The 25,241-nt window shown below is 36.7% G+C and overlaps 1 protein-coding gene across 5 annotated transcripts in view; it reads right to left on the bottom strand.

Moving 5' to 3' along the window:
• Positions 1-25,241, bottom strand: part of LOC311620389 (A disintegrin and metallopeptidase domain 3-like) — a 114,392-nt gene that overhangs the window by 7,005 nt on the left and 82,146 nt on the right. For 3 of the 5 annotated variants that reach the window (XM_084879731.1, XM_084879734.1, XM_084879735.1), the window contains 4 exons: positions 24,060-24,146; positions 21,991-22,108; positions 8,037-8,202; positions 1,452-1,792 (listed from right to left, as the gene is read on the bottom strand). In XM_084879731.1, coding sequence (XP_084735857.1) covers positions 1,558-1,792; positions 8,037-8,202; positions 21,991-22,108; positions 24,060-24,146 — 606 coding nt within the window. In that variant the 3' untranslated portion in view covers positions 1,452-1,557. Of the gene's footprint in view, positions 1-1,451; positions 1,793-5,264; positions 5,322-8,036; positions 8,203-21,990; positions 22,109-24,059; positions 24,147-25,241 lie in introns of those variants that run through there. The other 2 variants (XM_084879733.1, XM_084879732.1) reach the window with 2 other exon arrangements.

Raw genomic sequence — 25,241 nt, 5'->3', positions numbered from 1 at the left:
ACCAGTACAACCTGACTTCTGGGAATACACACAAAAGAATTGAAAGCATGGTCTTAATTAGATATCTGTACACTAATGTTTACAGTAGCATTACTCACAATAGCGAAAAGGTGGGAGCAGCCCAGGACTGCCAGGAACACACATTGGGGAATGTATAAGCCTTTCAATAAATGGTGTTAGGAAAACAATATATTCATATGCAAAGGAATAAAATTGGACCCTGATCTGGCCTCTTAATCCACAAATAAACTCAAAATAGATTAAAGACTTAAACATAAGACCTGAAACTCTAAAACACTTAGGAGAAAACATAGGCAAAAGCTTTCTGATCATAGTCTGGGCAGCGGTATTTTTTTTTTCAAATATATTTTATTGATTTTTTACAGAAAGGAAGGGAGAGGGATAGAGAGCTAGAAATAGAAACATCGATGAGAGAGAACCATTGACCAGATGCCTCCTGCACAGCCCCCACAGGGGATGTGTCCGCAACCAAGGTACATGCTCTTGACCGGAATTGAACTCAGGACCTTCCAGTCTGCAGGCCGACACTCTATGCACTGAGCCAAACCGGTTCAGGCTGGGCAGCGGTATTTTGGATGTGATCTCAAAACACAGGTGACATAAGCAAAAATAAACAATGGAATTGCATCAAATTAGAAAGCTTCTGCACAGCAAAAGAAATAATTAGCAGACTGAAGAGACCAGCTATATTATGCCAGGAAATCCTTGTAAATTTTATATTTGATAAGGGATTAATATCCAAAATATATAAGGAACTCAATAGCAATAAAATAACCAACCCAACTTTCATAGGTATACTCTAGTATGAAATCTTTTAACGATAGAGGTAAGTTCTCAAAAGCCATTGCTTACTGCAGACTGGCTTTGAGTTTTCTAAAATTAAGTTTTAAGTTTTCTAAAATTATTCTGGCAAAATCATCACTACCTCCACCATTGATGGACATTTATAAAAGTATACCCCACCCCTGACTCAGGAGCATCTTTGCGTATTAGAGAATGCCCACTTCCTAATTATCTTCAGGGAGGCTGGTGGTTTCTAATCCATGTATAATGGGTTGAGCAGAAGTGCACCTATCGCAGTAAGAGTTTGATGGGAAGAGGCAACAAACACTAAAGCAAGAAAATCTTACCCAGAAAAGCTCAGCTTCAAGTAAAGAAAAAGTAGCAAACCCGGGTCCCCAAAAGGACAAAGATACAGCCTAGATCTCAAGTTACATGAGGCTAAGAAAGTATTACCTGGAGACAGAATCTATGACCAGGAACTCAGTGGGAGCAATTCCTTGAAGATGAGTGGGATGCTAGTGACACTCTGGGGGCTTGGAGCTGGGCTTACTTGGCAACACTTCAAATCCCAAGCCTGGGATGGATGGGGAAGGGAATCACAAGCTATTGCAGAGATGTGGACTGTAGGTGTCCTCTTTTGAGATGGGAGCAGTTAGCATGGCCATGGGCATCTGAGGGCAGCAGCTGCAGTGGACAAAGGAATGTCCTCCCTGGGATGTAAAAGCCTCCCTCTTTCAAAAGAGGCAAAACCACTTATTTCCCACTAAAGGACCCCAGTAGGAGAATCAGCAGACACAAGCCTACATACTTTTGCTCACAGGATTTATTTTGGTTTGTGAATCTGAAAGCTGTAAGCCATAACAAAAGGAGAAAAAAGAGAGCAGATTTTTTTTTTCTTTTCATTTTTGCATCAGGCCAGTTAATGTGAGCTTCTTGGTAATATCTTTTCTCCAACCTATGGCTTTTTGACATTATTGCCCAGTCACTGCTGTAAAAACAATAGTATAGAATATAGAAATGTTAAATTTTAACTTAATAAAACTAATTTTACTACGTATCTATCTAGATATAGAATTTCATTGGTATAATAAGACACTGGTTATACTGTCACAATGTATGCCTGTTCCATAAAATTTGTAAACCCATTTCCTTTTCCTGAATTCTTTGTGCTAGTCATATTAAAATTATATTATAAATTGGTATTGATAAAATATCTCACATACGCAGTCCCCATGCTTCATCTGGGTGAAATAAAATCACCAACAAGGAAAACAGAGAGTATAACACTGAAAATGAAAATATGTGAAGAAATAAATAATAATAATGATTAATTGATCTATTTTTGTCTACAGAGGAGGAATACTTCTAAGAGTTCTCTGTGAAGAGAACATGAAAGGAACATACACATGTTCAAAACAGAACTCACACTTCACTCCCCTGCACATCATCCTTCTAACACCAAAGTGCTTCTATCCTACTCTATAATATGTGTTCAGTAAAGGTGTCATTATCATTTGCCAGAAATGTTTTAGTCTTCATAATTCCTTGTAGAATAACAAATATATTCATCCAAATATAACCATCACTCACCACTTAATAAACTCTACATCTATCTCATGTAACTTTTTGATCTCTTCTTTTCTTCCAAACCTGCCCTTATCATATCTTTCCTGTGTATTCTATACTCTCCTAGCTGTTTTCCTCATCTCCAGTGCTGGCTGAATATGACTGAATTCTCCCCTGCTTCCATTCCAACAAACAATATCATGTTAAATTCCTCAAGTACTTCTTCAAAAGTTCTTTTGCATGTTCCAAATCACATATGAGAAAATGTACAACCTAACCAATGCACACAAGGCAATTGTCTTGGCACATGTTACCTATGTAGATTTTATCTCTCGGTGTTCATAAATTTTAAAAAAATGTATGAAGAGCACAAATTTAGAAACAGGTCTGGGTTTACATTTTAGCCTTCTTATCTTCCTGCTTTATATAAATAAACATTATTTATGTACTTTTTCTTACTCTATATCCAAGCTGTCAATTCATTCTGTTAGTTTATCTTAAAAATTGGTTCCTAGCCGAAACCGGTTTGGTTCAGTGGTAGAGCGTCGGACTGCGGACTGAAAGGTCCTGGGTTCGATTCAGGTGAAGGGCATGTACATTGGTTGGGGGGTACATCCCCAGTGGGGGGTGTGCAAGAGGCAGATGGTCCATGTTTCTCTGTCATTGACATTTCTAGCTCTCTATCTCTCTCCCTTCCTCTCTATAAAAAAATCAATAAAAATATATTTTAAAAAAATTGGTACCTAAAACCATTTTTACTATTGCTGGTCTGAGGTACCATCCTGTTTTCTCTTGGGTTAAAATTCTACTAACTTTTTTCTCCAATTTTACTCTCTGTCCTTACTTTAAACTCTGCTCCAGATAAACTGACATCTCTGTTATTTAACAAACATTCCTGACTTGTTTCCTTCATTGGATTTTTCCTGTGTGAGCAAAGCTCCTTCCCAGTTATACGCAAGTACAACTCTTCCAGCTGAAACCCTGTGTAAGACAGCATTGAAATATTGCAGAAAAGATAAAGCTCAATCTTTAACTCTGGGGAAGGCTGGATATCTGCTTTAACATTTTGCCAAGATAAGGATAGTGAGTTTGATGTTCATCTATTTAAATTTTTTTTAAATGTTTTATTGATTTTTCACAGAGAGGAAGAGAGAGAGATAGAGAGCTAGAAACATTGATGAGAGAGAATCATCCATCAGCTGCCTCTTGCACACCTCCTACGGGGGTGTGCCCGCAACCAAGGTACATGCGCTTGATCAGAATCGAACCTGGGACCTTTCAATCTGCAGGCTGACGCTCTATCCACTGAGCCAAACCAGTCCCGGCCATCTATTTAAATTTAAAAAAAAATGAAACTTGAGACCTTATCTGAGGTGTCTCTCTGACCTCCATTATTCCCTGCACTCTCTCTCCTGTGAGATGACCTGTGAATTCCTGGGACTTCTTTCAAACATCTAAAGGTTGCTTAAATATCACTTGCTCAACAGAGCCTACCAAGTCAACCATATTTTAGAAACTTCCTACCAAATTCCTTCATCAACATCAACTCTCCCAATTACCCCTACTGCCCTAATCTTTCCCTTCTGATTAATCACTTCCAATACAATATATAATCAATTTATGAAAAGTGTTTGTTTATGGACTGACTGCCTAACCCATTATTTGAAAGTTTTGAAGCAAAACCTTAATGTAACCATCATGTATGTGTAGCAGGAGAAAACTAAAAAACCAAGAAAAAATACCACCCAAAGCAACATAGTGAATACATAATTTAAGCGATGGAAAAAATTAGAGATCAGTTTATAGCTCTAGAAGAAAATAAGTGAGGTTGGGTGGTGGTGATTAGTTTTTGGGAAGGTTATCCAGCATGAGGATGAGACTGTGATTAAAGGATTTGAAAGATAGTGAGCCAAGTGCCAAAATTCTCACCTGAGATTTAGATTTCAATTGAGTGATCAAAGAAGTACAGATTGGTCTAGTCAGAAATAAGACTAATTTACATTCTGCTTAGGAATTATAAATGTGTTCTCTGGTAGAGGATGAGGAAACAGATACAATAATTTAACTCTCAAAGTCTGATATAGAGGAATGGCATGCAATTTATTGGATGAACACTGTTCTCACTCATTCTTGGTTGAATTTTTGCATTTTTGCATTTACTCCAAATAGTAGAACTCATAACATGATTTCTTTATATATATGAGTTAAAATTTTAAAAACTATATACAAATGTCTACTTTATTCGATTTTGGAGAATGTAATTATCTTTCTGCCTTGGAGAGTACATGTAACATTTTCTTTGACATCTATATGGCTTCACTAAATGTACATTCCATTATCCATCCCTATTTATGTAATAGCCTATCTGTGTCAAAATTGTGGAGTTTTTAGTTTAAACCCTTGAGTCTGATTGTCTTAAACTCCAACTCCAAAACTTACTAAAATTCTATACACATGGGGATTATTTAAATTCTTTTGTCTGTTTACTCATTTATGAAACAAGAATAAGCATAACCATGGAATTTTAGTGAGGAAGAAATATAAATATTTGGAAATGATCCATGTAAGTCTACCAATTAGCACATTGAGTGAACAGGATACATGATAATTTATAACTATTTTAAGAATATATTTAAATCTCTTCAAAGTAATTTTTTTTCAAAAAGAAAAATGTTTGACAAATAAATTACTGACTAATACTAGTTAACATTAACTACTTCTGAAGATTATAAAATAATATTTGAATTAGCTTTAGTTTTAGTATAAGATACTGGCAACTAGGAATGATGGTGGAGAAACATTGAAAATTATGTCTCATGTTTAGATATTGTAAAGATTAAAGAAACTATCTCAGCAATGATATTTTAGAGGAATGTTTGATTCCCTCATTTCACCTTTAATTCAGTGTATGACTTGTGTAGCTGTCAGTACTGATGTTTTCTGATATAGACCTGTATAAAATAAATAATATTAGTTTTAGGTTTGGAAATATTTCAATCTTAAGCAAAATCAAGAACAGTAACAAAGGTATATTTGTACTAATTACTCAAACAATGTATGTCAAGATCCACTTTGTCTTCCATATTCCAGCCAGTGATCCTATCTATCTATCTATTTATCTATCTATCTACACACACACACACACACACACACACACACACACACACACACACATATATATATATATGGGGAGAGAGAGAGAGAGAGAGAGAGAAAGAGAGAGAGAGAGAGAGAGAGAGAGAGAGAGAGAGAGAGAGAGAGAGAGAGAGAGAGAATATGCAAATTGCCCATTACAGTGTCACAGTAATGACCACGGGTGGGCGGGGCTGCATTTGGTGAGGGGCAGGGCTGCCTGCGCAACTGGTCACCAGAGATGCAAGGAGCACCTCTAGGTCTGCCCCCAACCCTGCTTCCGCAGGCAGTGGCTCCCTCCCACCTCCCATGGAATTGCACTCGTCTTTCCTGGCTCCAGCAGAAGTGGCGCGGCTCCCTCCAGCAGCTCCCACCTTTCTAGGGCCGTGGTGGCTTGCTTCCACCTCCTATGGAAACAGCATGGCTCCCTCCTGCCAGCTCTCTGGGAAGCAGCCCGGCTCCTAGCAGCAAGTTGTGGCTCCTGCTGGCTCCCATGGAAGCGGCAGGCGGCCTACTGCATGCAATATCGCACGATGGGCCACTAGTATCAATATTTAACATTTGGTCTTTCTAATGCTTATCTAACTACTTATCCTTGCAACCCTGAAGCTCCTTAGTGTTGCTCTAAAACATACATTGTCAAGACCAGTTTTAGTTATGATTAATCATTCCCCATTATAACATTTCTTTTATTTTTTTTTAAACAAGAATTGCTTTTTATTTATTTTCTTTATAAGGTATTTATGTGTATATATTTTACCATTGTCCCCTCCAATTCCCATACATGCCCTCCCTCTCCAGAGTTTTCCATACATTGGTTTTTCTTATATGGATGCATACAAGTCCTTCCGTTGATCTCTTATCTCCCCCATATATCCCTACCCTCCCCACTGTAATTTCACAGTCTATTTGTTGCTTTACTGTCTCTTAATCTAACTTTTTGGTCATCAGTTTATAATGTTCTTTATTATCCATAAATTAGTGAGATCATGTGGTGTTTTCTTTCATTGACTGGCTTATTTTACTCAGCATAATGTTCTCCAATTCCATCCAGGTTGCTGCAAATGATAAGAATTCCTATTTATGGCAGCATAGTATTCCATTGTGTAGATGTACCATAGTTTTTGATCCAATCATCTGCTGATGGGCACCTAGGCTGTTTCCAAATCTTAGCCATTGTAAATTGTGCTGCTATGAACATAGGGGTGCATATATCTTTTTTGATTGGTCTTTCTAGTTTCTTAGGATAAATTCCTTAGAGTGGGACTACTGGGTCAAATGGGAGTTCCATTTTCAGTTTTTTGAGGAAACTCCATACTGTTTCCCACAGTGGCTGCATCAGTCTGCATTCCCACCAGCAGTGCAAAAACGACCAACACTTGTCGTTTGTTGATTTGTTGATATTAGCCATTCTGACAGGTCTGTGATGGTACCACATTTTTGTTTTGATTTGCATCTCTAACATTTCTTTTAAAAGCCAGGTTTACTTCCAACAACTATTCAGATTTGTCCAAGATGTCTTAAGCAAGAGCACAAGATTGATGCCAGATATTCATTCAAGTCCATTTATAATAGTTTGTTGATTATGTAAATGTCTACATAAATCAGGCAGAATGACTACATTGAATTTAATTAGTTGCTGCTAAGATGTTTTTAAGTAAAATTAACTAACTTGAGAGATAGAGGTGTTGATACCTTTTTCTATAATTATTTTATTTATTTATTTCTCCAAAATTATGGAGCACAGCCAATGCAGGGCACTTGCCCAGATTTCCAGGTCCTCCCAGGTCAGGTTGTGTGTAGGAGGCAACTAATCAATGTTTCTCTCTCACCTCTCTCTCTCTCTCTCTCTCTCTCTCTCTCTCTCTCTCTCTCCTTACTCTCTGTCTTCTTCTAGTCTCCTCTTTCTCTGGAATCAATGAAAACATATTTTAAACAAGAAAGAATGAGAATAATTGTATTTTAGCATGGAATTAAGAGATTCACTTATTTATCTTTCATTCTCCATTCTCATTTTTCCATATTTCCTAAGAAAATTGTGGCTGTATTGGTGTTATTATTACATAATAAAGTTGTACAGTTACCTTCATTCTAACTTTAGAAACACATGAGCAATATTAATTATCTGTAAAATGTATAGTATCCTGTGTTCTCCCCATCATTCTTTGCTATCTTATGTTCTTCTTACCTTCTATATATTCTGTTCACAAAACTGGCTTCCCTATCTCTATTAATCTGAATGTGGGGTTTCTTAGGAAATAAATAAAACCTCCTAAAGCAATTTACCTGAATAGCTTCCTATTTGAAAGGCATTGAGTATTTACTGAGTAGCTTCAGTTTTTTTTCTGGACATCTATGCACATGAAGAATACCTATCTACCTACAATCTGAAAAATATTACATACTAAGTCTCAGTATTCCTACACATCAATCCAATCCATCCAAAAATTTCTACTTGTAATATTCTCAGTTACATTTGAATTATTACCAAAATGCATTCCAATATAAATATAAGAAATAATAATTTTACTTACCCTTCACCTATTGTCTCCTCTGTTTTCCAAAATTTCACTTTATTCCACGTAAGAGCAATGATGGCAAATAAAATAAGGAGAGGTAGAAAAATGAAGAAACTGATCCGAAGGACTTTGTTATGAGGAGCAGAATGTCGTTTTTTTGTTGGCAAGTTCATAACAGTTCCTGAAAACATGAGAGTACATCTTAACATTTTCAAAAATAATATTTAAAGCATAATAGAATTTTGATTTATAAAAACTTGTGATTCCAATTGTATAATCATGGAATAAATGAATTAAAAAGTGTTTAAGTGTTTTTCCAGTATTCTGTGACTATGCCACAAAGTGCATTATATATTGCACTTATGTCATTCAATATATATCAATGCCATTTAAAGGAAGATAAAAAACCCAATCAAAAAATGTGGATTGGACCTAAACAGATACTTTTCGAAAGAGGACATAAGGAAGGCCATGAGATACATGAAAACATGCTCAAAATCACTAATCATCTGAGAGATGCAAATCAAAACAACAATGAGGTACTATCTTGCACCTGTCAGATTTGGCTATCATCAACAAATCAAAAAAGGACAAGTGCTGGTGAGGATGTGGAGAAAAAAGGAACCTTCATGCTCTGCTAGTGGGAATGCAGACTGGTGCAGCCACTGTGGAGAACAGTATGAAATTTCCTCAAAAAACTAAAAATGGAACTCCCATTTGACCCAGTGATCCTACTGCTAGGAATATATCCCAAGAAACTAGAAATATCAATCAGAAGGGATATATGCACCTCTATGTTCATGGTAACATAATTTACCATAGCTAGGATTTGGACACAGCCTAAGTGCCTATCAGCAGATGAGTGGATTAAAAATCAGTGGTACTTCTACACAGTGGAATACTACACTGCAATAGAAAAGGAGTTCTTACCATTTGCAACAGCATGGTTGGAATTGGAGACCATTTTGCTAAGTAAAATGAGCCAGTGAGAAAGATAAATATCACATGATCTCATTCATTTATAAAATATGATGAACAACATAATCTAATGAACAAAAACAGGACCAGAGACAGAGAAGCATCGATCAGTCCACCAAAACTCAGAGGGCAGGTAGGGGAGTGTGGGAGTAAAGGGAAAAGATCAACTATAGGACTTGTATGCATGCATACTGGTATAAGCATAAACAATGGACACAGACACCAGGGGGGTGAGGGCATGAGTGAGGGGATTTGAGGGCCATGGAGGGATAAGGTCACCTATGCAATACCTTAATCAATCAATCATTCAATCAATGAAAATAAAAAATAAAAAAAGTTAAAAATCACAAAAAATAATTTTATATGTACTCTTTATTTGTGTTCTATATACTCATGTTTTTACCATATTCCCATCTGTGAACTGCTGCTTTGAACACATTAAATTTATATTACTACCTAATATGATCTTTCATTGAAAATAGGAGCAAACAAAGGAACTTTCAAAAAATGATTTAATTAAAAATTATTGATATAATTGAATGTTGAAACAGAATTAATAATAGTAATTGAACTAATAATAGTAAACTAGATTAAATTTCCATAGTACCTGTATAAAATGATATTATTCCAATTTAGATTATATTAAGTAGAAAAATAGATATTCTAGGTGATATGATACATTACAGAAAAAAATTTAAATCTCTGGAAACTAAACTCGGTTCAATTTAACAAAAGAAATAATCCAGACAATTAAAATACATAAAGTTAAGTAATCACTGACATTCTGTGATAATTAAATGTTAACTGTGATAATATTAAATGTAAATAAAATTAATGCCACACCCTGCCAAAAGAGAAAAGTTCAATAACTTAGAAACACAATCCAATTACATATTGATAAGAAGTGACTTAACAGAAATAAAGTGATTCACAATGTTTATATAATTAGGAAATAAATTGGAAAATACATGCAAAAATGTTGAAATCATCCAAAAATGCTACAGCCTTACATTATGGGAGAACTCAGTAATTTCAAAACTTTCCTTTTCCTGCTTCCTCCATCAGAAAAGGTCAATTCTCTATTAGTCCATTTTCACTCACAATATCATATTGGAAGTGGATCTTTCTTCTCATGTACTGATTAAAGAAATTTCACCTATTTATTGGATTGAGAGATATCCATTACCCTAAGAAAGGTAGGGCTTCCACTTTAGCTGTGACGAAATCTTTTCATTAAGTGCTGCCGGACTAGCCCTCTTATAATAAAAACTAGAGGCCCAGTGCACAAAATTTGTGCATGGGGGTGGGGGTCCCCTGAGCCTAGCCTGAACCCTCTACAATCCGGAACCCCTTGGAGGATGTCCGACTGCTGGTTTAAGCCTGATCCCCAGCAGTTGATCATCCCTCTCATATGCGTGGACTGCTGCCTCCTAATAGCTCACCTGTCTGCCTGCCTGGTCATCCCCAACTGCCCCTCCCCCCCCCGCTGGCCTAGTTGCCCCTCACTCCCCCTGCTGGCATGGTTACCCCAAGTGCACCCCCCTTGCCAGCCTGGTCACCCCTAACTGCCCCCTCTTCCAGTCTTGTCCCCCCAACTGCCCTCCCTGCTGGCCTGGTCAACCCGCATGGTTCCCCCACCCCCTGCTGGTATGGTTGCCCCATGCAGCCTGCTGTTCAGGCATTCGGTTGTCCCTCACTAATCCCCCGCCAGCCTGGTCACCCCCTCCCCCCCCCCCCGGTTGATCTGGTCACCCCTCATGGCACCCAAGCCCACCTGGTTGCATTATGCAGCATGCGGTTCAGTCGTTTGATTGTCCCTCATTAATGCCCCTGCTGGCCTGGTCATAGGCAGCCATCTTGTAAGGGCATGAGGGTCAATTTACATATTATTTCCTTATTATATAGAATATAAAAATAAGACAATCTATATGAGGAAGTGATTTCTGGAAATCAAAAGAACATGCCAAACTATAATATCAGAAGTAAGGAAAATACGATGTTGACTTTATGAAAATTCTACTCTACTTATGGAGAATTTATTGACATCAGCAGAGAATTGGAGTCCTAGGCAAGTGCAGCTCTTCACTGAGTTAAGGAGGCAAAGCACAGAGTTCATAGCAGCAGAAATGGCTGGAACTGCAGGGTGCAGCACAGCTGCTCTATAGATTAGGGACCCAGAAGTGTGGTGATAGCCTCCCAGGTGTCCTTGGTAGAGGTCTAATCTGAAGCTAAACAAAGGCAGCTCTCACTGGCTTGTGATTGAAAATGAGATACCAGAGCTTAAGCATTGCTGGGAGAAAAGCACTAAGAAAATCCCAGAGAGAAACCAAGATGGTGATATAAAGTATATACTTGTATGTGCTGCCTCTCACAACCACACATAAACCACAACTAAAAGACAAAACATCTATCACCCAGAACCACAGGAAAGCTGGCTGAGTGGAAGTTCTACAACTAGAAGGAAAGATAAAAGAGCATTGAGACCTGCACAAGCACGGAAAAGCTGAGGTACCTAGGCATGCAAATCAGGCTGGCGGTTGGCAACTGTGTGTGCAGTTTCTTTCAACCCAAAGGGAGACACAGCTCCCCATTACTCTGATCTCCAGTCCCCCCCCCGCCATTTTTTTAAATTAAGGTATTATATAAGTACATATCTTACCATTACCCTCACCACTCCCATACATGCCCTCCTTTCCCAGAGTTTTGCATCCATTGGTTATGCTTATATGCATGCATACAAGTCTTTCCGTTGATCTCTTATCTCCCCCATATCTCCCTTCTCTCCCCACTGTAATTTGACAATCTGTTGCTTCATTGTCTCTGTATCTATCTTTTTGTTCATCAGTTTATAATGTTCTTTATTATCCATAAATTAGTAAGAACATGTGGTGTTTTTCTTTCATTGACTGGCTTATTTCACTCAGCATAATGTTCTCCAATTCCATCCAGGTTGCTGCTAATGATAAGAATTCCTTTTTTATGGCAGAATAGTATTCCATTGTGTACCATAGTTTTCTGATCCAGTCATCTGCTGATGGACACCTAGGCTATTTCCAAATCTTAGCTATTGTAAATTGTGCTATGAACATAAGGGTGCACATATCCTTTTTGATGGGTTTTTCTAGTTTCTTAGGATATATTCTTAGGAGTGGGATTACTGGTTCAAATGATAGTTCCATTTTCAGTTTTTTGAGGAAACTCCATACTGTTTCCCACAGTGGCTGCATCAGTCTGCATTCCCACCAGCAGTGCACGAGGGTTCCTTTTTCTCTGCATCCTCACCAACACTTGTCGTTTGTTGATTTGTTGATGTTGGCCATTCTGATAGGTGTGAGATGGTACCACTGTGTCTCTTGGTCTTCCTTCTGTCTACTTTTGAAAAGATTCTATTTAGATCCATTGCCCATGTTTTAATTGGATCATTTATCTTCCTTTTATTAAGTTGTATAAGCTATCTGTAGATGTTGGAGATTAAACCTGTATCAGTGATAACATTTGCAAATATGTTCTCCCATACAGAGGGCTTTCTTGTTGTTTTGTTGATGGTTTCTTTTGCTGTAAAAAAGCTTTTTATTTTGGTGTAGTCCCATTTGTTTATTTTCTCTTTAGCTTCCATTGCCCTAGGGGCAGTATCAGTGAAGAAGTTCTTTTGGCATATGTCTGAGATTTTGCTGCCTGTGGATTCCTCTAGTATTTTTATGGTTTCCCTTCTTATGTTTAAGTCCTGTATCCATTTTGAGTTTATTTTTGTGTATGGTGTAAGTTGGTAATCTAGTTTCAGGTTTTTTGCATGTATCTGTCCATTTTCCCTACATCATTTATTGAAGAGACTGTCTTGACTCCATTGTATGTTCATGCCTCCTTTGTCAAATATTAATTGAGTATAGATAGAGGTTTGGGTCAATATCCAGATTCTCTATTCTATTCCATTGGTCTATATATCTATTCTTGTGCAGGTACTAAGCTTTTTTGAGGACAGTGGCTTTGTAATACAGCTTGAAATCTGGTATTGGAATCCCTCTGGCTCTATTCTTCTTTCTCAGGATTGCTGTGACTGTTCGGGGTCTTTTTTTATTCCAGATGAATTTGAGAGTTCTCTCTAGGTCTGTGAAATATGCCATTAGTATTTTAATGGGGAGTGCATTGAACCTATAAATTGCTTTGGGTAGTATGGACATTTTATTGATGTTGACTCTACCAATCCATGAACACGGTATGTTCTTCCATCTGTTTACATCTTCCTCTATCTCTTTTTTCAGTGTCCTGTAGTTTTCCACATATAAGTCTTTTACCTCCTTAGTTAAGTTTATTCCTAGGTATCTTAATTTTTTGGTGCGATGGTAAATGGGATTGTTTTTTTAATCTCTGTTTCTGTAAGTTCACTATTGGTGTATAGAAAGGCCATAGATTTCTTGGCATTAATTTTGTATCCTACTACATTGCCAAATTCATTTATTAAGTCTATTAGTTTTTTGATGGAGTCTTTTTTTATGTACAATATCATGAGATCTGCAAATAGGGACAGTTTAATTTTTCTTTTCCAATTCAGATGCCTCTTTCTTCTCCTTCTCTTTCTCCTTCTCCTTCTCCTCCTCCTTCTCCTCCTTCTCCTTTTCCTTCTTCTTCTTCTTCTTGTCTGATTGCAATGGCTAGTACTCCCAGTACTGTGTTGAAAAGGAGTGGTGAGAGTGGGCATCCCTGTCTTGTTCCTGTTCTTATGGAAATGGTTTCAGTTTTTTGTCTATTGAGTATGATATTGGCTATTGGTTTTTCATATATGAATTTTATAATATTATGTTGATGTATGATCCTTCTATTTCCACCTTGCTAAGAGTTTTTATTAAAAATGGTGCTGGACGCCCAAACCGGTTTGGCTCAGTGGATAGAGCATCAGCCTGCGGTCTGAAAGGTTCCGGGTTTGATTCCAGTCAAGGACATGTACCTTGGTTGCGGGCATCTCCTCGGTAGGGGTTGTTCAAGAGGCAGCTGATAGATGATTCTCTCTCATCGATGTTTCTAGCTCTCTATTCCTCTCTCTTCCTCTCTGTAAAAAGTCAATAAAATATATTCTAAAAAAAAAATGTTGCTGTATTTGTCAAATGCTTTTCCTGAGTCAATTGAAATGATTATGTGATTTTTATCACTAAATTTGTTTATGTGATGAATCACGTTTATTGATTTGTGGATATTGTACCATTCTTGCATTCCCGGAATAAATCCTACTTGGTCATAGTGTATGATCTCTCTGATGTATTGCTGGATCCGATTTGCTAGAATTTTGTTGATGATTTTGTCATCTATGTTCATGAGGGATATTGACCTATAATTCTTCTTCATTGTGTTGTCTTTATCTGGTTTTGGTATTAGGGTGATGCTGACTTCACAAAATGAACTTGGAAGTGTCCCTTTCTCTTGAATTTTTTGGAATAGCCTAAGGAGGATAGGTTTTAGTCCTTCCTTGAATGCTTGGTAAAACTCTCCTGTGAAGCCATCTGGCCCTGAACTTTTGTTTGCTGGGAGATTTTTGATGACTGCTTCAATTTCATCCATAGTTATTGGCCTATTGAGATTTTTAGAATCTTCCTGATTGAGTTTTGGAAGGTTGTATTTTTTCCTAGGAATATGTCCATTTCCTCCAGGCTACCGAATTTGTTGGAATAGAGTTGTTTATGGTACTTTTTTTTTTTTTTTTTTAAAAACAATCCTTTGTGTTTCTATGGGGTCTTTTGTTATTTTTGCCTCTCTCATTTCTGATTTTGTTTTTTTGAGTCCTTTCTCTCTGCTTCTTGGTTAGCCTGGCTCGAGGTTCATTCATCTTGTTTATCCTTTCAGAGAACCAGCTCTTGGTTTCATTGATCTTTGTATTAATTTTTTTAGTCTCTATGCCATGTATTTCTGCTCTAATCTTTATTATCTCCTTCCTTCTACTCACTCTGGGCTTTTCTCAATGCTCTCTTTATAATTCTTTGAGTTGTTGAGTTAAATGATTTACTACCATTTGTTCTTGCTTTTTGAGGTAGGCCAGTAGAGCAATGAATTTCTCTCTCAGGATTGCTTTTATTGTATCCCATAGAATTTGGATTGCTTTGTTTTTGTTGTCATTAGTTTGCAAGATGCTTTTAATTTCTTCTTTGATCTCATTGGTAACCCATTCATTACATAATAGCATGCTATCTGCTTCCAAGAGTTTTTTGATTATTTTTATTATAGTTTATTTCTAATTTTGTGCTATTGTGGTCTGAGAAGATGCTTGATATGATTTTGATCTTCCTGAATTTGGGGAGACTTTGGGGGGACATTTTTAAAATGTCCCATGTGCACTTGAGAAGAACATATATTCCGTGGCCTTTGGGATACAATATTCTGAAGATGTCAGTTAAATCCATCTGATCTAGTGACTCATTTAGGATTGCTGTTTCTTTGCTGATTTTTTTGTCTATAGAATTTATCCAGTGACATCAGTGGTGCATTAAAGTTCTCTACTATGATTGTATTGTCGGTAATCTCTCCCTTGATATCTTCCAGGAGTTTTGTTATATATTTGGGTACTCCTGCATTGGGTGCATATATGTTTATCAGGGCTTCCTAAGGACAAGTTGTATTGATCCCTATAGAATTATGAAGTGGCCTTCCTTATCTCTTGTTATGGCCTTCACTTTGAGGCCTATTTTTTGTCAGATATAAGTATTGCTACCCCAGCTTCTTTTTTCATTTCCATTTGCCTGAAATATATTTTTCCTTCCTTTCACTTTCAATCTGTGTGAGTCCCTTGTTCTGAGGTAGGTCTCTGGTACACAGCATAATATGGGTCATGTTTTTTTTTTTTTTGTTTTTTGTTTTTTACCCATTCAGCCACTTGAAGTTTTTTGATTGGAGCATTTAGTCTGTTTACGTTTAAAGTTATTACTGAAAGTTACCTTTTTGTAGTCACATCTATTATTGTGTCTGTGTTCCTTCTTACCTTTTTTTTATATACATATTTTATTGATTTTTTGCAGAGAGGAAGGGAGAGAGATAGAGAGTTAGAAACGTTGATGAGAGAGAAACATCGACCAGCTGCCTCTTGCACACCCCCTACTGGGGATGTGCCCGCAACCCAGATACATGCCCTTGACCAGAATCGAACCTGGGACCTTTCAGTCTGCAGACCGAAGCTCTACCACTGAGCCAAACCGGTTTCTGCCCTTCTTACCTTTTTATTTCTTCTTTTTATAGAATCCCCTTTAGCATTTCTTGCATTGCTGGTTTGGTGGTGATATACTCCCTTAGCCTTTTGTTTTGTTTTGTTTTGTTTTGTTTTGTTTGTTTGTTTGTAAAGCTCCTGATTTCCCCTTCAATTTTGAATGATAGCCTTGATGGATAGAGTATTCTCGGATTCAGTTCTTTGCTTTCCAGCACTTTGTATACCTCATTCCATTCCTGTCTAGCTTGATGTGTTTCTGTTGAGAAATCACTTGATAATCTGATGGGAGCTCCTTTCTAGGTAACCCTCTGTCTCTCTCTTATCACCTTTAAGATTCTCTCTTTGTCATTAATATTTGCCATTGAAATTATGACATGTCTTGGTGTGGATCTTTTGGGATTGATCCTGCTTGGGACTCTCTGTACTTGTGTAACTTTTTCTTCCCCATATCTGGGAATTTCTCTGTCATTATTTCTTCAAATATATTTTCTAATCCTTTCTGCTCTTCTTGTCCTTCTGGCAGCCCTATTATACGTATGTTACTTCGTTTCATGTTGTCCCAAAGCTCCCTTAGGCTTTCCTCCTGCTTTTTAATTTTTTTCTCTGGTTGCCGTTCAGATTGGGCTTGTTTCTGTACCTGATCTTCTAACTTACTAATTCAGTCCTCTGCTTCTTCTAGTCTAATATTGAAACTTTCCATGGTGTTTTTTATTGTAGCTATATCACTTTTCATTTCTTCCTGATTCTTGCATAGGTTGTTGATTTTCTCATTCATCCGATGTATGAATTACACAACCATTACTCTGATTTTTTTCTGGTCATGTTGCATGCTTCAATTTCACTTTTCTTTTTTTTCTTGTCAACTCATTTTCTTTCCTCTGGAGATTGTGTCACTTCCCCATTCTGAGTATCACCAGTAGGTTCAGAGTTTGAGTTGTGTGGACCTGAGCCATGTGCTATGGGAGCTCCGTACCACCTGAGTGTCACTGAAGTGCTCCAACACTAGAATGTGTGGCTGCCATGGATTGGTGGGAACCAGGCTCGCCCAGGGTCAGTGCTACCGGCGTTCAGTATGGTCTCATGTGCGCACTTAGAATCATGGACCCCGCCTGCACTGCACTCTTGATGTGTGCCAAAATTGATTCTCCTAGCATGTGCCAGGAGTCAGTTTCCCAGTGTCTGCACCAAGAATCGAGTATCAGATTCTCTGTTGCCTAGTGCAGCTTCTCACTGAATTGAGTATCAGATTCTCTGTTGCCTAGTGCAACTTCCCCATGTGTGCGTGCACCAAGAATTAGAGTCACTGGCTCTTAGTGTGAATGAGCTGTTAGTCAGGGATTCCAGGCACACACGGTAAGAAACAGGAAAATCAGTGGTGCTCAGTGATACCTCTTTCCTGGAGAATCTGGGTCCTGGTCACCATGGTAGACTAGGTTGTACAGCAGCACTGTGGCGTGCCTGCACTGCAGAAAACATACTTCCGTGTGTGCTTGTCCAGAATCAAAGTCAGGTGGAACTGTTACCCTGTGTGGGCTTCCAGTTTGGTTGCCCAATTGTGTTGTGGGGAGCAGATTCCAGTCTCTGTGTGCATGCTCCCAAGCTCAAATGTCCATCGGGCACTGAGGCCCAAGCAAGGGGCGGATCTATCAGTTATTATAGTGCTACCCAGGATCCTACAGGGAGCGGATAGGCTCTTTGACTCACGGAAATCTGCCACGGGAAAGTCTGGATTCTTGTTGTCTGTTGGTCTGAAGCTGTGGTCGCAGTTCTCTGTTCCCAAAGGCTTCAGGGTCCTGGTTTGCGTCTGAGACCCAACTGGGTAGTTCTGAGGCCAGGATCCCAGTCTCAAGCAGTGCTGTTTCTCAAGATGGTGTGGTCCCTGTACCCTCACTGGCCTCCCACAAGTGTCTGCTTTGTGTGCGAGGCTCTGCCATCTAAGACTGCCTGGATTGGCAGCCACTTGGAGGACCTGCAGAATCTAACTGTCCCTAGCTCATACACACACACCACACACATCTACACTTTCCTCTATGGTTCCCTCACTCTCACATTCTTTCCCTCCCTCCCATCCTGCCGATAGCCATCTTCTTCTACTTCCCCAAGTGTATTCTTTTGCTTGTTGATATCTGCTATCCCATTACCATTTGCTGAAAAGGCTGTCCTTTCCTGCATTGAGTGGCCATGGCATCATTATGGAAAATCATTAGACCACATAAGTGAGAATTTATGTCTGGTCTCACAAATTATTCCATTGCAAAATTGAAGTTTTCTGATTTTTGTTGGCTAAAGTAAAACGTCAACTTCCAAGAAAACAGCCTCGTGGTCCATTTCAATCTTTTTGCTAGCTTCTATTGAACATAACTGACAATTTTGACAGTTTATTTTACTACTCATAATGATAAAGAAAAGGATATTGATGGAGGAAAGTATTTTATAATCTTTTATAATATAGACAAATGCAGAAAAAAGACTGCAGAACAAATGTTTTGCTAAAAACTATATGCAGGTGCCAAATTAACACATTAAATAAATTTAACATTATTACCTTCTCAGGAAGTGCAAAAACCACATGAGATACTATTGTACATCTACTTGATTGGTAAAGATGCCAAAAAACTGGGTCATTCATGTATATATGCATATACATGTTGATGTTGAGGTTTTTATTATTCTTCACAGAATAAAAAATTTTCCAGATTATAAATTGTACCTTTCTAATTATTATTTATGTAAGTGTCAAATGGTCAGCAACTCTGGAATAGGTTGGCAATCACTTTTAAAACTATAAAAGGCTTACTATCAACCTATCAATTTCACTCCTGGGCATGTTTCCCAGAGAATTAAAATTTTACTTTTATTTAGGATCTTCCACATGAATATTCATTGCAGATCTAATCATGACACCTAAAGCTAAATATTGGCAACCAACCAAATGTCCTTCATGGGTGAATAATTAAATAATTTTTGATACCCCCATACAAAGAAAAACCAATCATCAATAATAAATGAAGTACTCATATATGCAACAACTATATTCAGTTCATGAAATTTATGCAAGAGGAAAAAATGTCAATCTTAAGGAGACACAAATTGTATGAGAGCACTTATATAACATTCATGAAAGGATGTAATTAGAGACAGAGAAGTTCAGGGATTTCCAGGAGTTAGGAAAGGAGGGAAGAAGAGATCAGTGTAGCTATAAAAAGGACTAATATTAGTTTAGTGATAATACTACATGTAGTAATGATACAGTTCTGCATCTCAATTGTGGTGATGACTACACCAATTTTAACTTGTGGCTAAATTGCACAGAACTAAATACACACACACGTGGACCCACAAAACACAAACACATGCACAAATGAGTGCATATATATTGGTAGATTGAAAAAGGTCTATGTCTTTTATTAATGTCCACTTCCAGGATTTGAGTATTGTAGTATAGTACTGCACCATGTTGCCAGTCATGGAGGCTGACTGAGGAGGTACACATCTGTCTACATTTCTTTGCACTTCATTGTGAATCTAAAATTATTTCAATATAAAAAGTCAAATAAAAACCCAACATGATATTAGTACATATCTAAAACTGACAAAGCAAAGTTGAACAAAACCAAGAAAAAATGATATCTAAGTCCTTGTGAATTGAGGGCTATCTCTGCAGAGAAATTGGATCTCTCATCAATGAATGGGGGGAAGATTTTGTATGGTACATCCACTTTTGAAAATAGTTTGGATGTTTCTTATAAAATTAAAAGTGCACTCACTAAAATAAGTACATTTAGTAAATGGCACAGCAATATTATCCCTAAGTATTTACCCATCAAATATAGAAAATATACGTGTATTCTACATGTACAGTATATTCTATATATTATGTATATGTGTACAAAAATCTTAAATGCACATATATGTCAAATTTATTCTCTATTTGTAAACCTTGAAAAAACATAAGTAACCTTCAAAGAGTGAATTGATAAGCAAATTATAGAACATCTTTTCCATAGGTTATTTTAAAAATGAATGATTCAAATTTATGACAACAGAAATAAATCAGAAATGCATGTGATATTATGAAAATTAGAAATATCTGAAACAGAGAACAGGTAATTTCTTTCCAGGAATTAACAGTAGAAGATGACTGCAAAGGAGAAGTCAGAGGATTGGGGTGATAAGTCTATTGTGTATCATAATGACAGCTAATGGGAAAACAAGTCTGCTCATTTTTTTTCTGTACCCATAGAATTGAATTCCACATAGATATATGCTAAAGTGTGTAAATTTTTAAAGCCAAATATGTATAATAAAAATAGATATTAAAAAGGAGATAATGACTAGTATTTTTTTAAAAAATCCGAGAATACATCAAGCTATAGGTTCAAGAATCTCAGCCAATCCAAGCAGGATAAATTCAAAGAAAAACACATCTTGGTAAATCATGGTGAAACTTGAAAATCAAAAGTAGAAAGTATGTCCGAAACTCAGACAAAGAATTTTTAAAAACCTTTATATTATTGAGATGTATAAGAAGAATGACAGTGGTATTCTCAACAAAAAATGGCAGGCAGGGTACAATGTGATTATATCTTTGAATATCTGAGAGAAACTACTCTCAATGTAGAAATCTACTTCCAGTAAAAATACCCTTCACAAATTTAGACATTATAAAAAACACTTTAAAGACAAAGACTAAATATTGACACAAAATGAGGAATACAAAAGGAAGTTTTTCAGGATGAAAGGAAATGACCCATAGAAAACTGTTAATGTGCTAGAAGAGTTGAAAAGCCTTAGAGAACAGTAAATCTGTGGGCAAATGTAAATATTTGTATTAAAAATATTTAATACTCTGTCACCTGCCTAATGCAAATAACAACGTATTGTCAGTGATATACTATAATATATAAATAAAATACATAACAACGTGCCAATGGTGGAAAGACATTAATGGAAATAAACACTCTGAGATTTATACATTTTGAAGAAAAATCAAATATACTACATTTGCTTATGAATGTTCACCAAATACATGGAAAAATGTTTTGTGCTATCTCCTATTCATATGCTATGGTTATGAAAGATTTTATTATTTTTTAAACTTTTTTTTAGTATAGTCACCTTTTAAAATGCACCTTAGTTTTAAACTAACACATTATAATAGCTAATTCTTGAGATATAAACTATATACTACAACTATCACCTATTCTATAATTTAATAACACCTAGGAAACTCTGCCATATGAATATAAATGTTTGAGTAAGCATGGTTAATTTTGGGAAAAGCCTATTGAAATGTCCACTTCTATATTTGAATTATAAGCGCATATAACATTCTGTTTTGCTTTTTTTGTTTGTTTTTTTTAAATACATTTTTATTGATTTTGTACAGAGAGGAAGGGAGAGAGAGAGTTAGAAACATTGATGAGAGAGAATCATCAATCAGCTGCCTCCTGCACACCCCATACTGGGGATGTGCCCTCAACCAAGGTACATGCCCTTGACAGGAATCGAACCCGGGACCTTTCAGTCCCTAAGCTGACGCTCTAACGATTGACCCAAACCAGTTTCGGCGCATATACCATTTTGATTAAAAGTATGATTTAGAGTTAGCTGCACTGGGTGGGTAATAGAGTAGCCACAATGACTATTTAAATTTAAATTCAATAAAGTAAAGTAAAATAGAAATTTTAGCTTCTTAGTTGTACTATCCACATGCCAGGTGATCAATAGCCACATCAATGGTGGAGATGTAGAATGTTAATGTATATGCAGGCAGTTCTGTTGGAGCTCATTGATCAAGATACTAACCATTGGAGACAATCCAAAACCCATCATCGATACTTCCTCCTGGTGACTCTTCTGCTGGGGTACAAGTTGGAGGAGAATATCCCCAATCACATTGGCAATTGAAGTTAGTATTGCAAACCTAAGACAAAACCAAACGAAGAATAAGAATACTAAATGTGCAATAAAAAATTAAATGCAATATTAGTCATTATTCTCCAATGCACATTGTGAAAGTATTATAATTTAGCATATTAGATGAAGCGTTTATTTTAATGTGGAAATAATTTCTAAAACAAATTTTACAAAATAAATGTCCATGCAATATCTTTTCATAAAACAGAGATTTCCTATTAATTGTATCTTGTATTTTAAAATACAAGTAGATAACATTTTTGGCACAACTGAAATATCTTATTCTAGAAAAGCATAGAAATTATGAGGCTAGATGTTATAACATTGTGGAAGTTTAAATTTATTATGAATTGTGTTAGATAAAAAATAGCTGTGAGAAGGGCAAACATTTACCAAAAACATTATGGACAAACTCAAGGAAGAATTTGCTTAAACAGACACAAATATAAAGAGTGTTTTGCTAGATAATATCTATAAATGTGAGCTGGTTACATGAATTGAAATAAGGGTCAGAAGTAGATGAGGGAATCTAGAATTAGGTGCATGCAAAAATTCAATTAAAAATAAATAAAGAAGGAAAGAAACAGAAAAGAAATGTAAATAATAGGACATTTAAGTTATTTGAGAGAACATTTTGAAACAGGACCCTTAAAAAGGTCAATTTTTTCAAGAGCTATTACAGTATAAAATATGAAGGATCAATATGTCAGAAGACACTAGTCACAAATTTAAAACCAAAGGCATGCTTGGAAATCTTCCAAAGTTTCCAAAACTTCTATACCCCAATAAAAAGTGTCAGAATGGATGGGAAAATAGAAATGCAAATGGTAAATATGAGTATACATACAGAGTAAAGAACTTTACCATTAATTATTAAATAAATGCAAATCAGCAATGGATTTACCATGTTAGAAAAGACTGAAAAACTGAGAAACTGGGGTGTGGCCAGATTAGAGGAAATGCACCTTTTCATTCAAAATAAGTGGAAGCAAAAACTGGTACACTGTTTCTTAAAGACAATATAATATTACTGAAAAATTTAAAGGGGCATACATCTGACCCATCAGATATTATTGATAACAAGTTAAGAAATCAGATAAACATACAAAATGAATGTACAACAATGTCCATCAAACCACTATTTACAATAGTTAAGTTAAAATTAACAATATAACAAAGTCCAATAGTGAATGACTTAAAATATATAGTGGAACAGACATACAAACAACAAATTGAAGCCATTAAAGTGCATAAAACATTGAAATACACAAAACATCCTGCTCTCACTCAAAAAAATATTAGACTACTAGAGGCCCAGTGCATGGATTTTTGCACATTGAAAGGAAATTAACTAGAAAAAATATTTTAGAGACCAGGGAGGGACCACAGGAGGGCTCTATGGAGTGTCCACCTAACCTCACTCAGTCCTGAACGGCCACACAAAAGCAGCAAGCTACCCTACCGGTTGGAGGCATCTGCCTCCTGGTAGTCAGTGCACATCCTAGCAGATGATCGAATGGTTGAATGAATGGTTGCACACTTAGCACACTAGGCTTTTATTATATAAGATAAATATTATGTGTAATAAAAATATATTTTGCACGGTGACATATATATATTACAACACAGACTCAACTATACACAATTTTATATGTATATATATTATCTTTAATAAATCTATTTTCAAAATTTTACAATCTTGACCTAACATTATAATAACACAGTATGCTTTATATACCATTTTGTACAGAGTTCAAAGCTTACTAACTCAGGAGACCTAGAAAGATCTGATTAAACACATAATTCATGTACATATGTATACAAAATGAAAATGGATTTTCTAATTTGACTGCAATTTTCCATAAGAAATTTCCACATCAAATAATTGTGGATCTCATTATTATTTACATGAATTTTAAAAAATAACTATACATAAAAATAGAGTAGCCATTACTTACACCATGTCCATTGCACAGTTTTGAAGAATTACAGGATGCTACGTCTTTGAGTTTAGAAACAAAATTGCAGGTTCCTTTATAACAAACCTAAAATTTTAAAAACAAGCATCAAGAATGAAAATCAGAAAATGCAGAGTTGAACAATTGTTCTTGGTACAAAACGATGCACAAAATATGTACAGGAGAAGGCAAAAGTAGGTCTACAGTGGAAAAAAGGACATGCAAGTTATGATTATTTACATTATTTACACACTCCTGTACTCTGCTTTGTTTTGCATACATAAATGTAAACCTGCATAGACCCACCACAGTCTTCATAAAACATATGAATCTACACTAAAAAAAAGAGAAACATGCAGATGGACCATCAATCTGCTACACGCACCAAACAGGAGGGGATATGCAAATTAGTAGGATAAAGGTGGTGGTCGCCCAGCTGCTCCAGGGACAGAGTGGCCAGGCAGGGCAGAACACCTGCTATGAGAGGGAGAGCAGGGGTGAAGGGATCTACAGGAGCATCACTCCAGCCACAGTGAAGACTAAGACTGCAGACTGCAGAGTCTGCAGCGAAGATGAAGATGGCAGACTCTGGCTTGAGTCTGCAGCAAAGGCAGCAGACTCTGGCTGGAGGAAAACCGGTGCTGAAAGCCAAGGGAAGGAGAGAACCTAGCTGTTCATCCTTACAGTGCTCTAGAGGAACTGTGACCTCAGAGTCACATGGAAAAACAGGGAGAGCTGAAAGGGTGGAATTGGGAAGAGTGGATAAAATATGCTATTATTAATGAAAGTCTGTCCACAAAACCACAGAACTCGTTAGCTCTCAATCCTCACTACACACCTATTCCACTCAGTGACACAATGCAGTCAGCACAATACATTTTATCCACAGGGACAAAATTTAGAAGGGTATATACTTTTCTTTTTTAAAATATATTTTAAAAAAGGAGGGGAAAGGAATGGAGAGTTAGAAACATCAATGTGAGAAACATCAATTAGCTGCTTTCTGCATACCCCCTACTGGGGATGTACCCACAACCAAGTTACATGTCCTTGACCTGAATCGAACCTGGAACCCTTCAGTCCGCAGGTTGACACTCAATCCACTGAGCTAAACTGGTTAGGGCAGATATATATATTTTCCCCTAAAGCAACTGAATAAATGATGAGGACAGAATTCAGGCT

Source organism: Pipistrellus hanaki (assembly GCF_964339955.1).
Source record: "Pipistrellus hanaki genome assembly, chromosome: 3".
NCBI classification, from domain to species: domain Eukaryota; kingdom Metazoa; phylum Chordata; class Mammalia; order Chiroptera; family Vespertilionidae; genus Pipistrellus; species Pipistrellus hanaki.
This window is presented reverse-complemented; position numbering and strand designations above follow the sequence as displayed.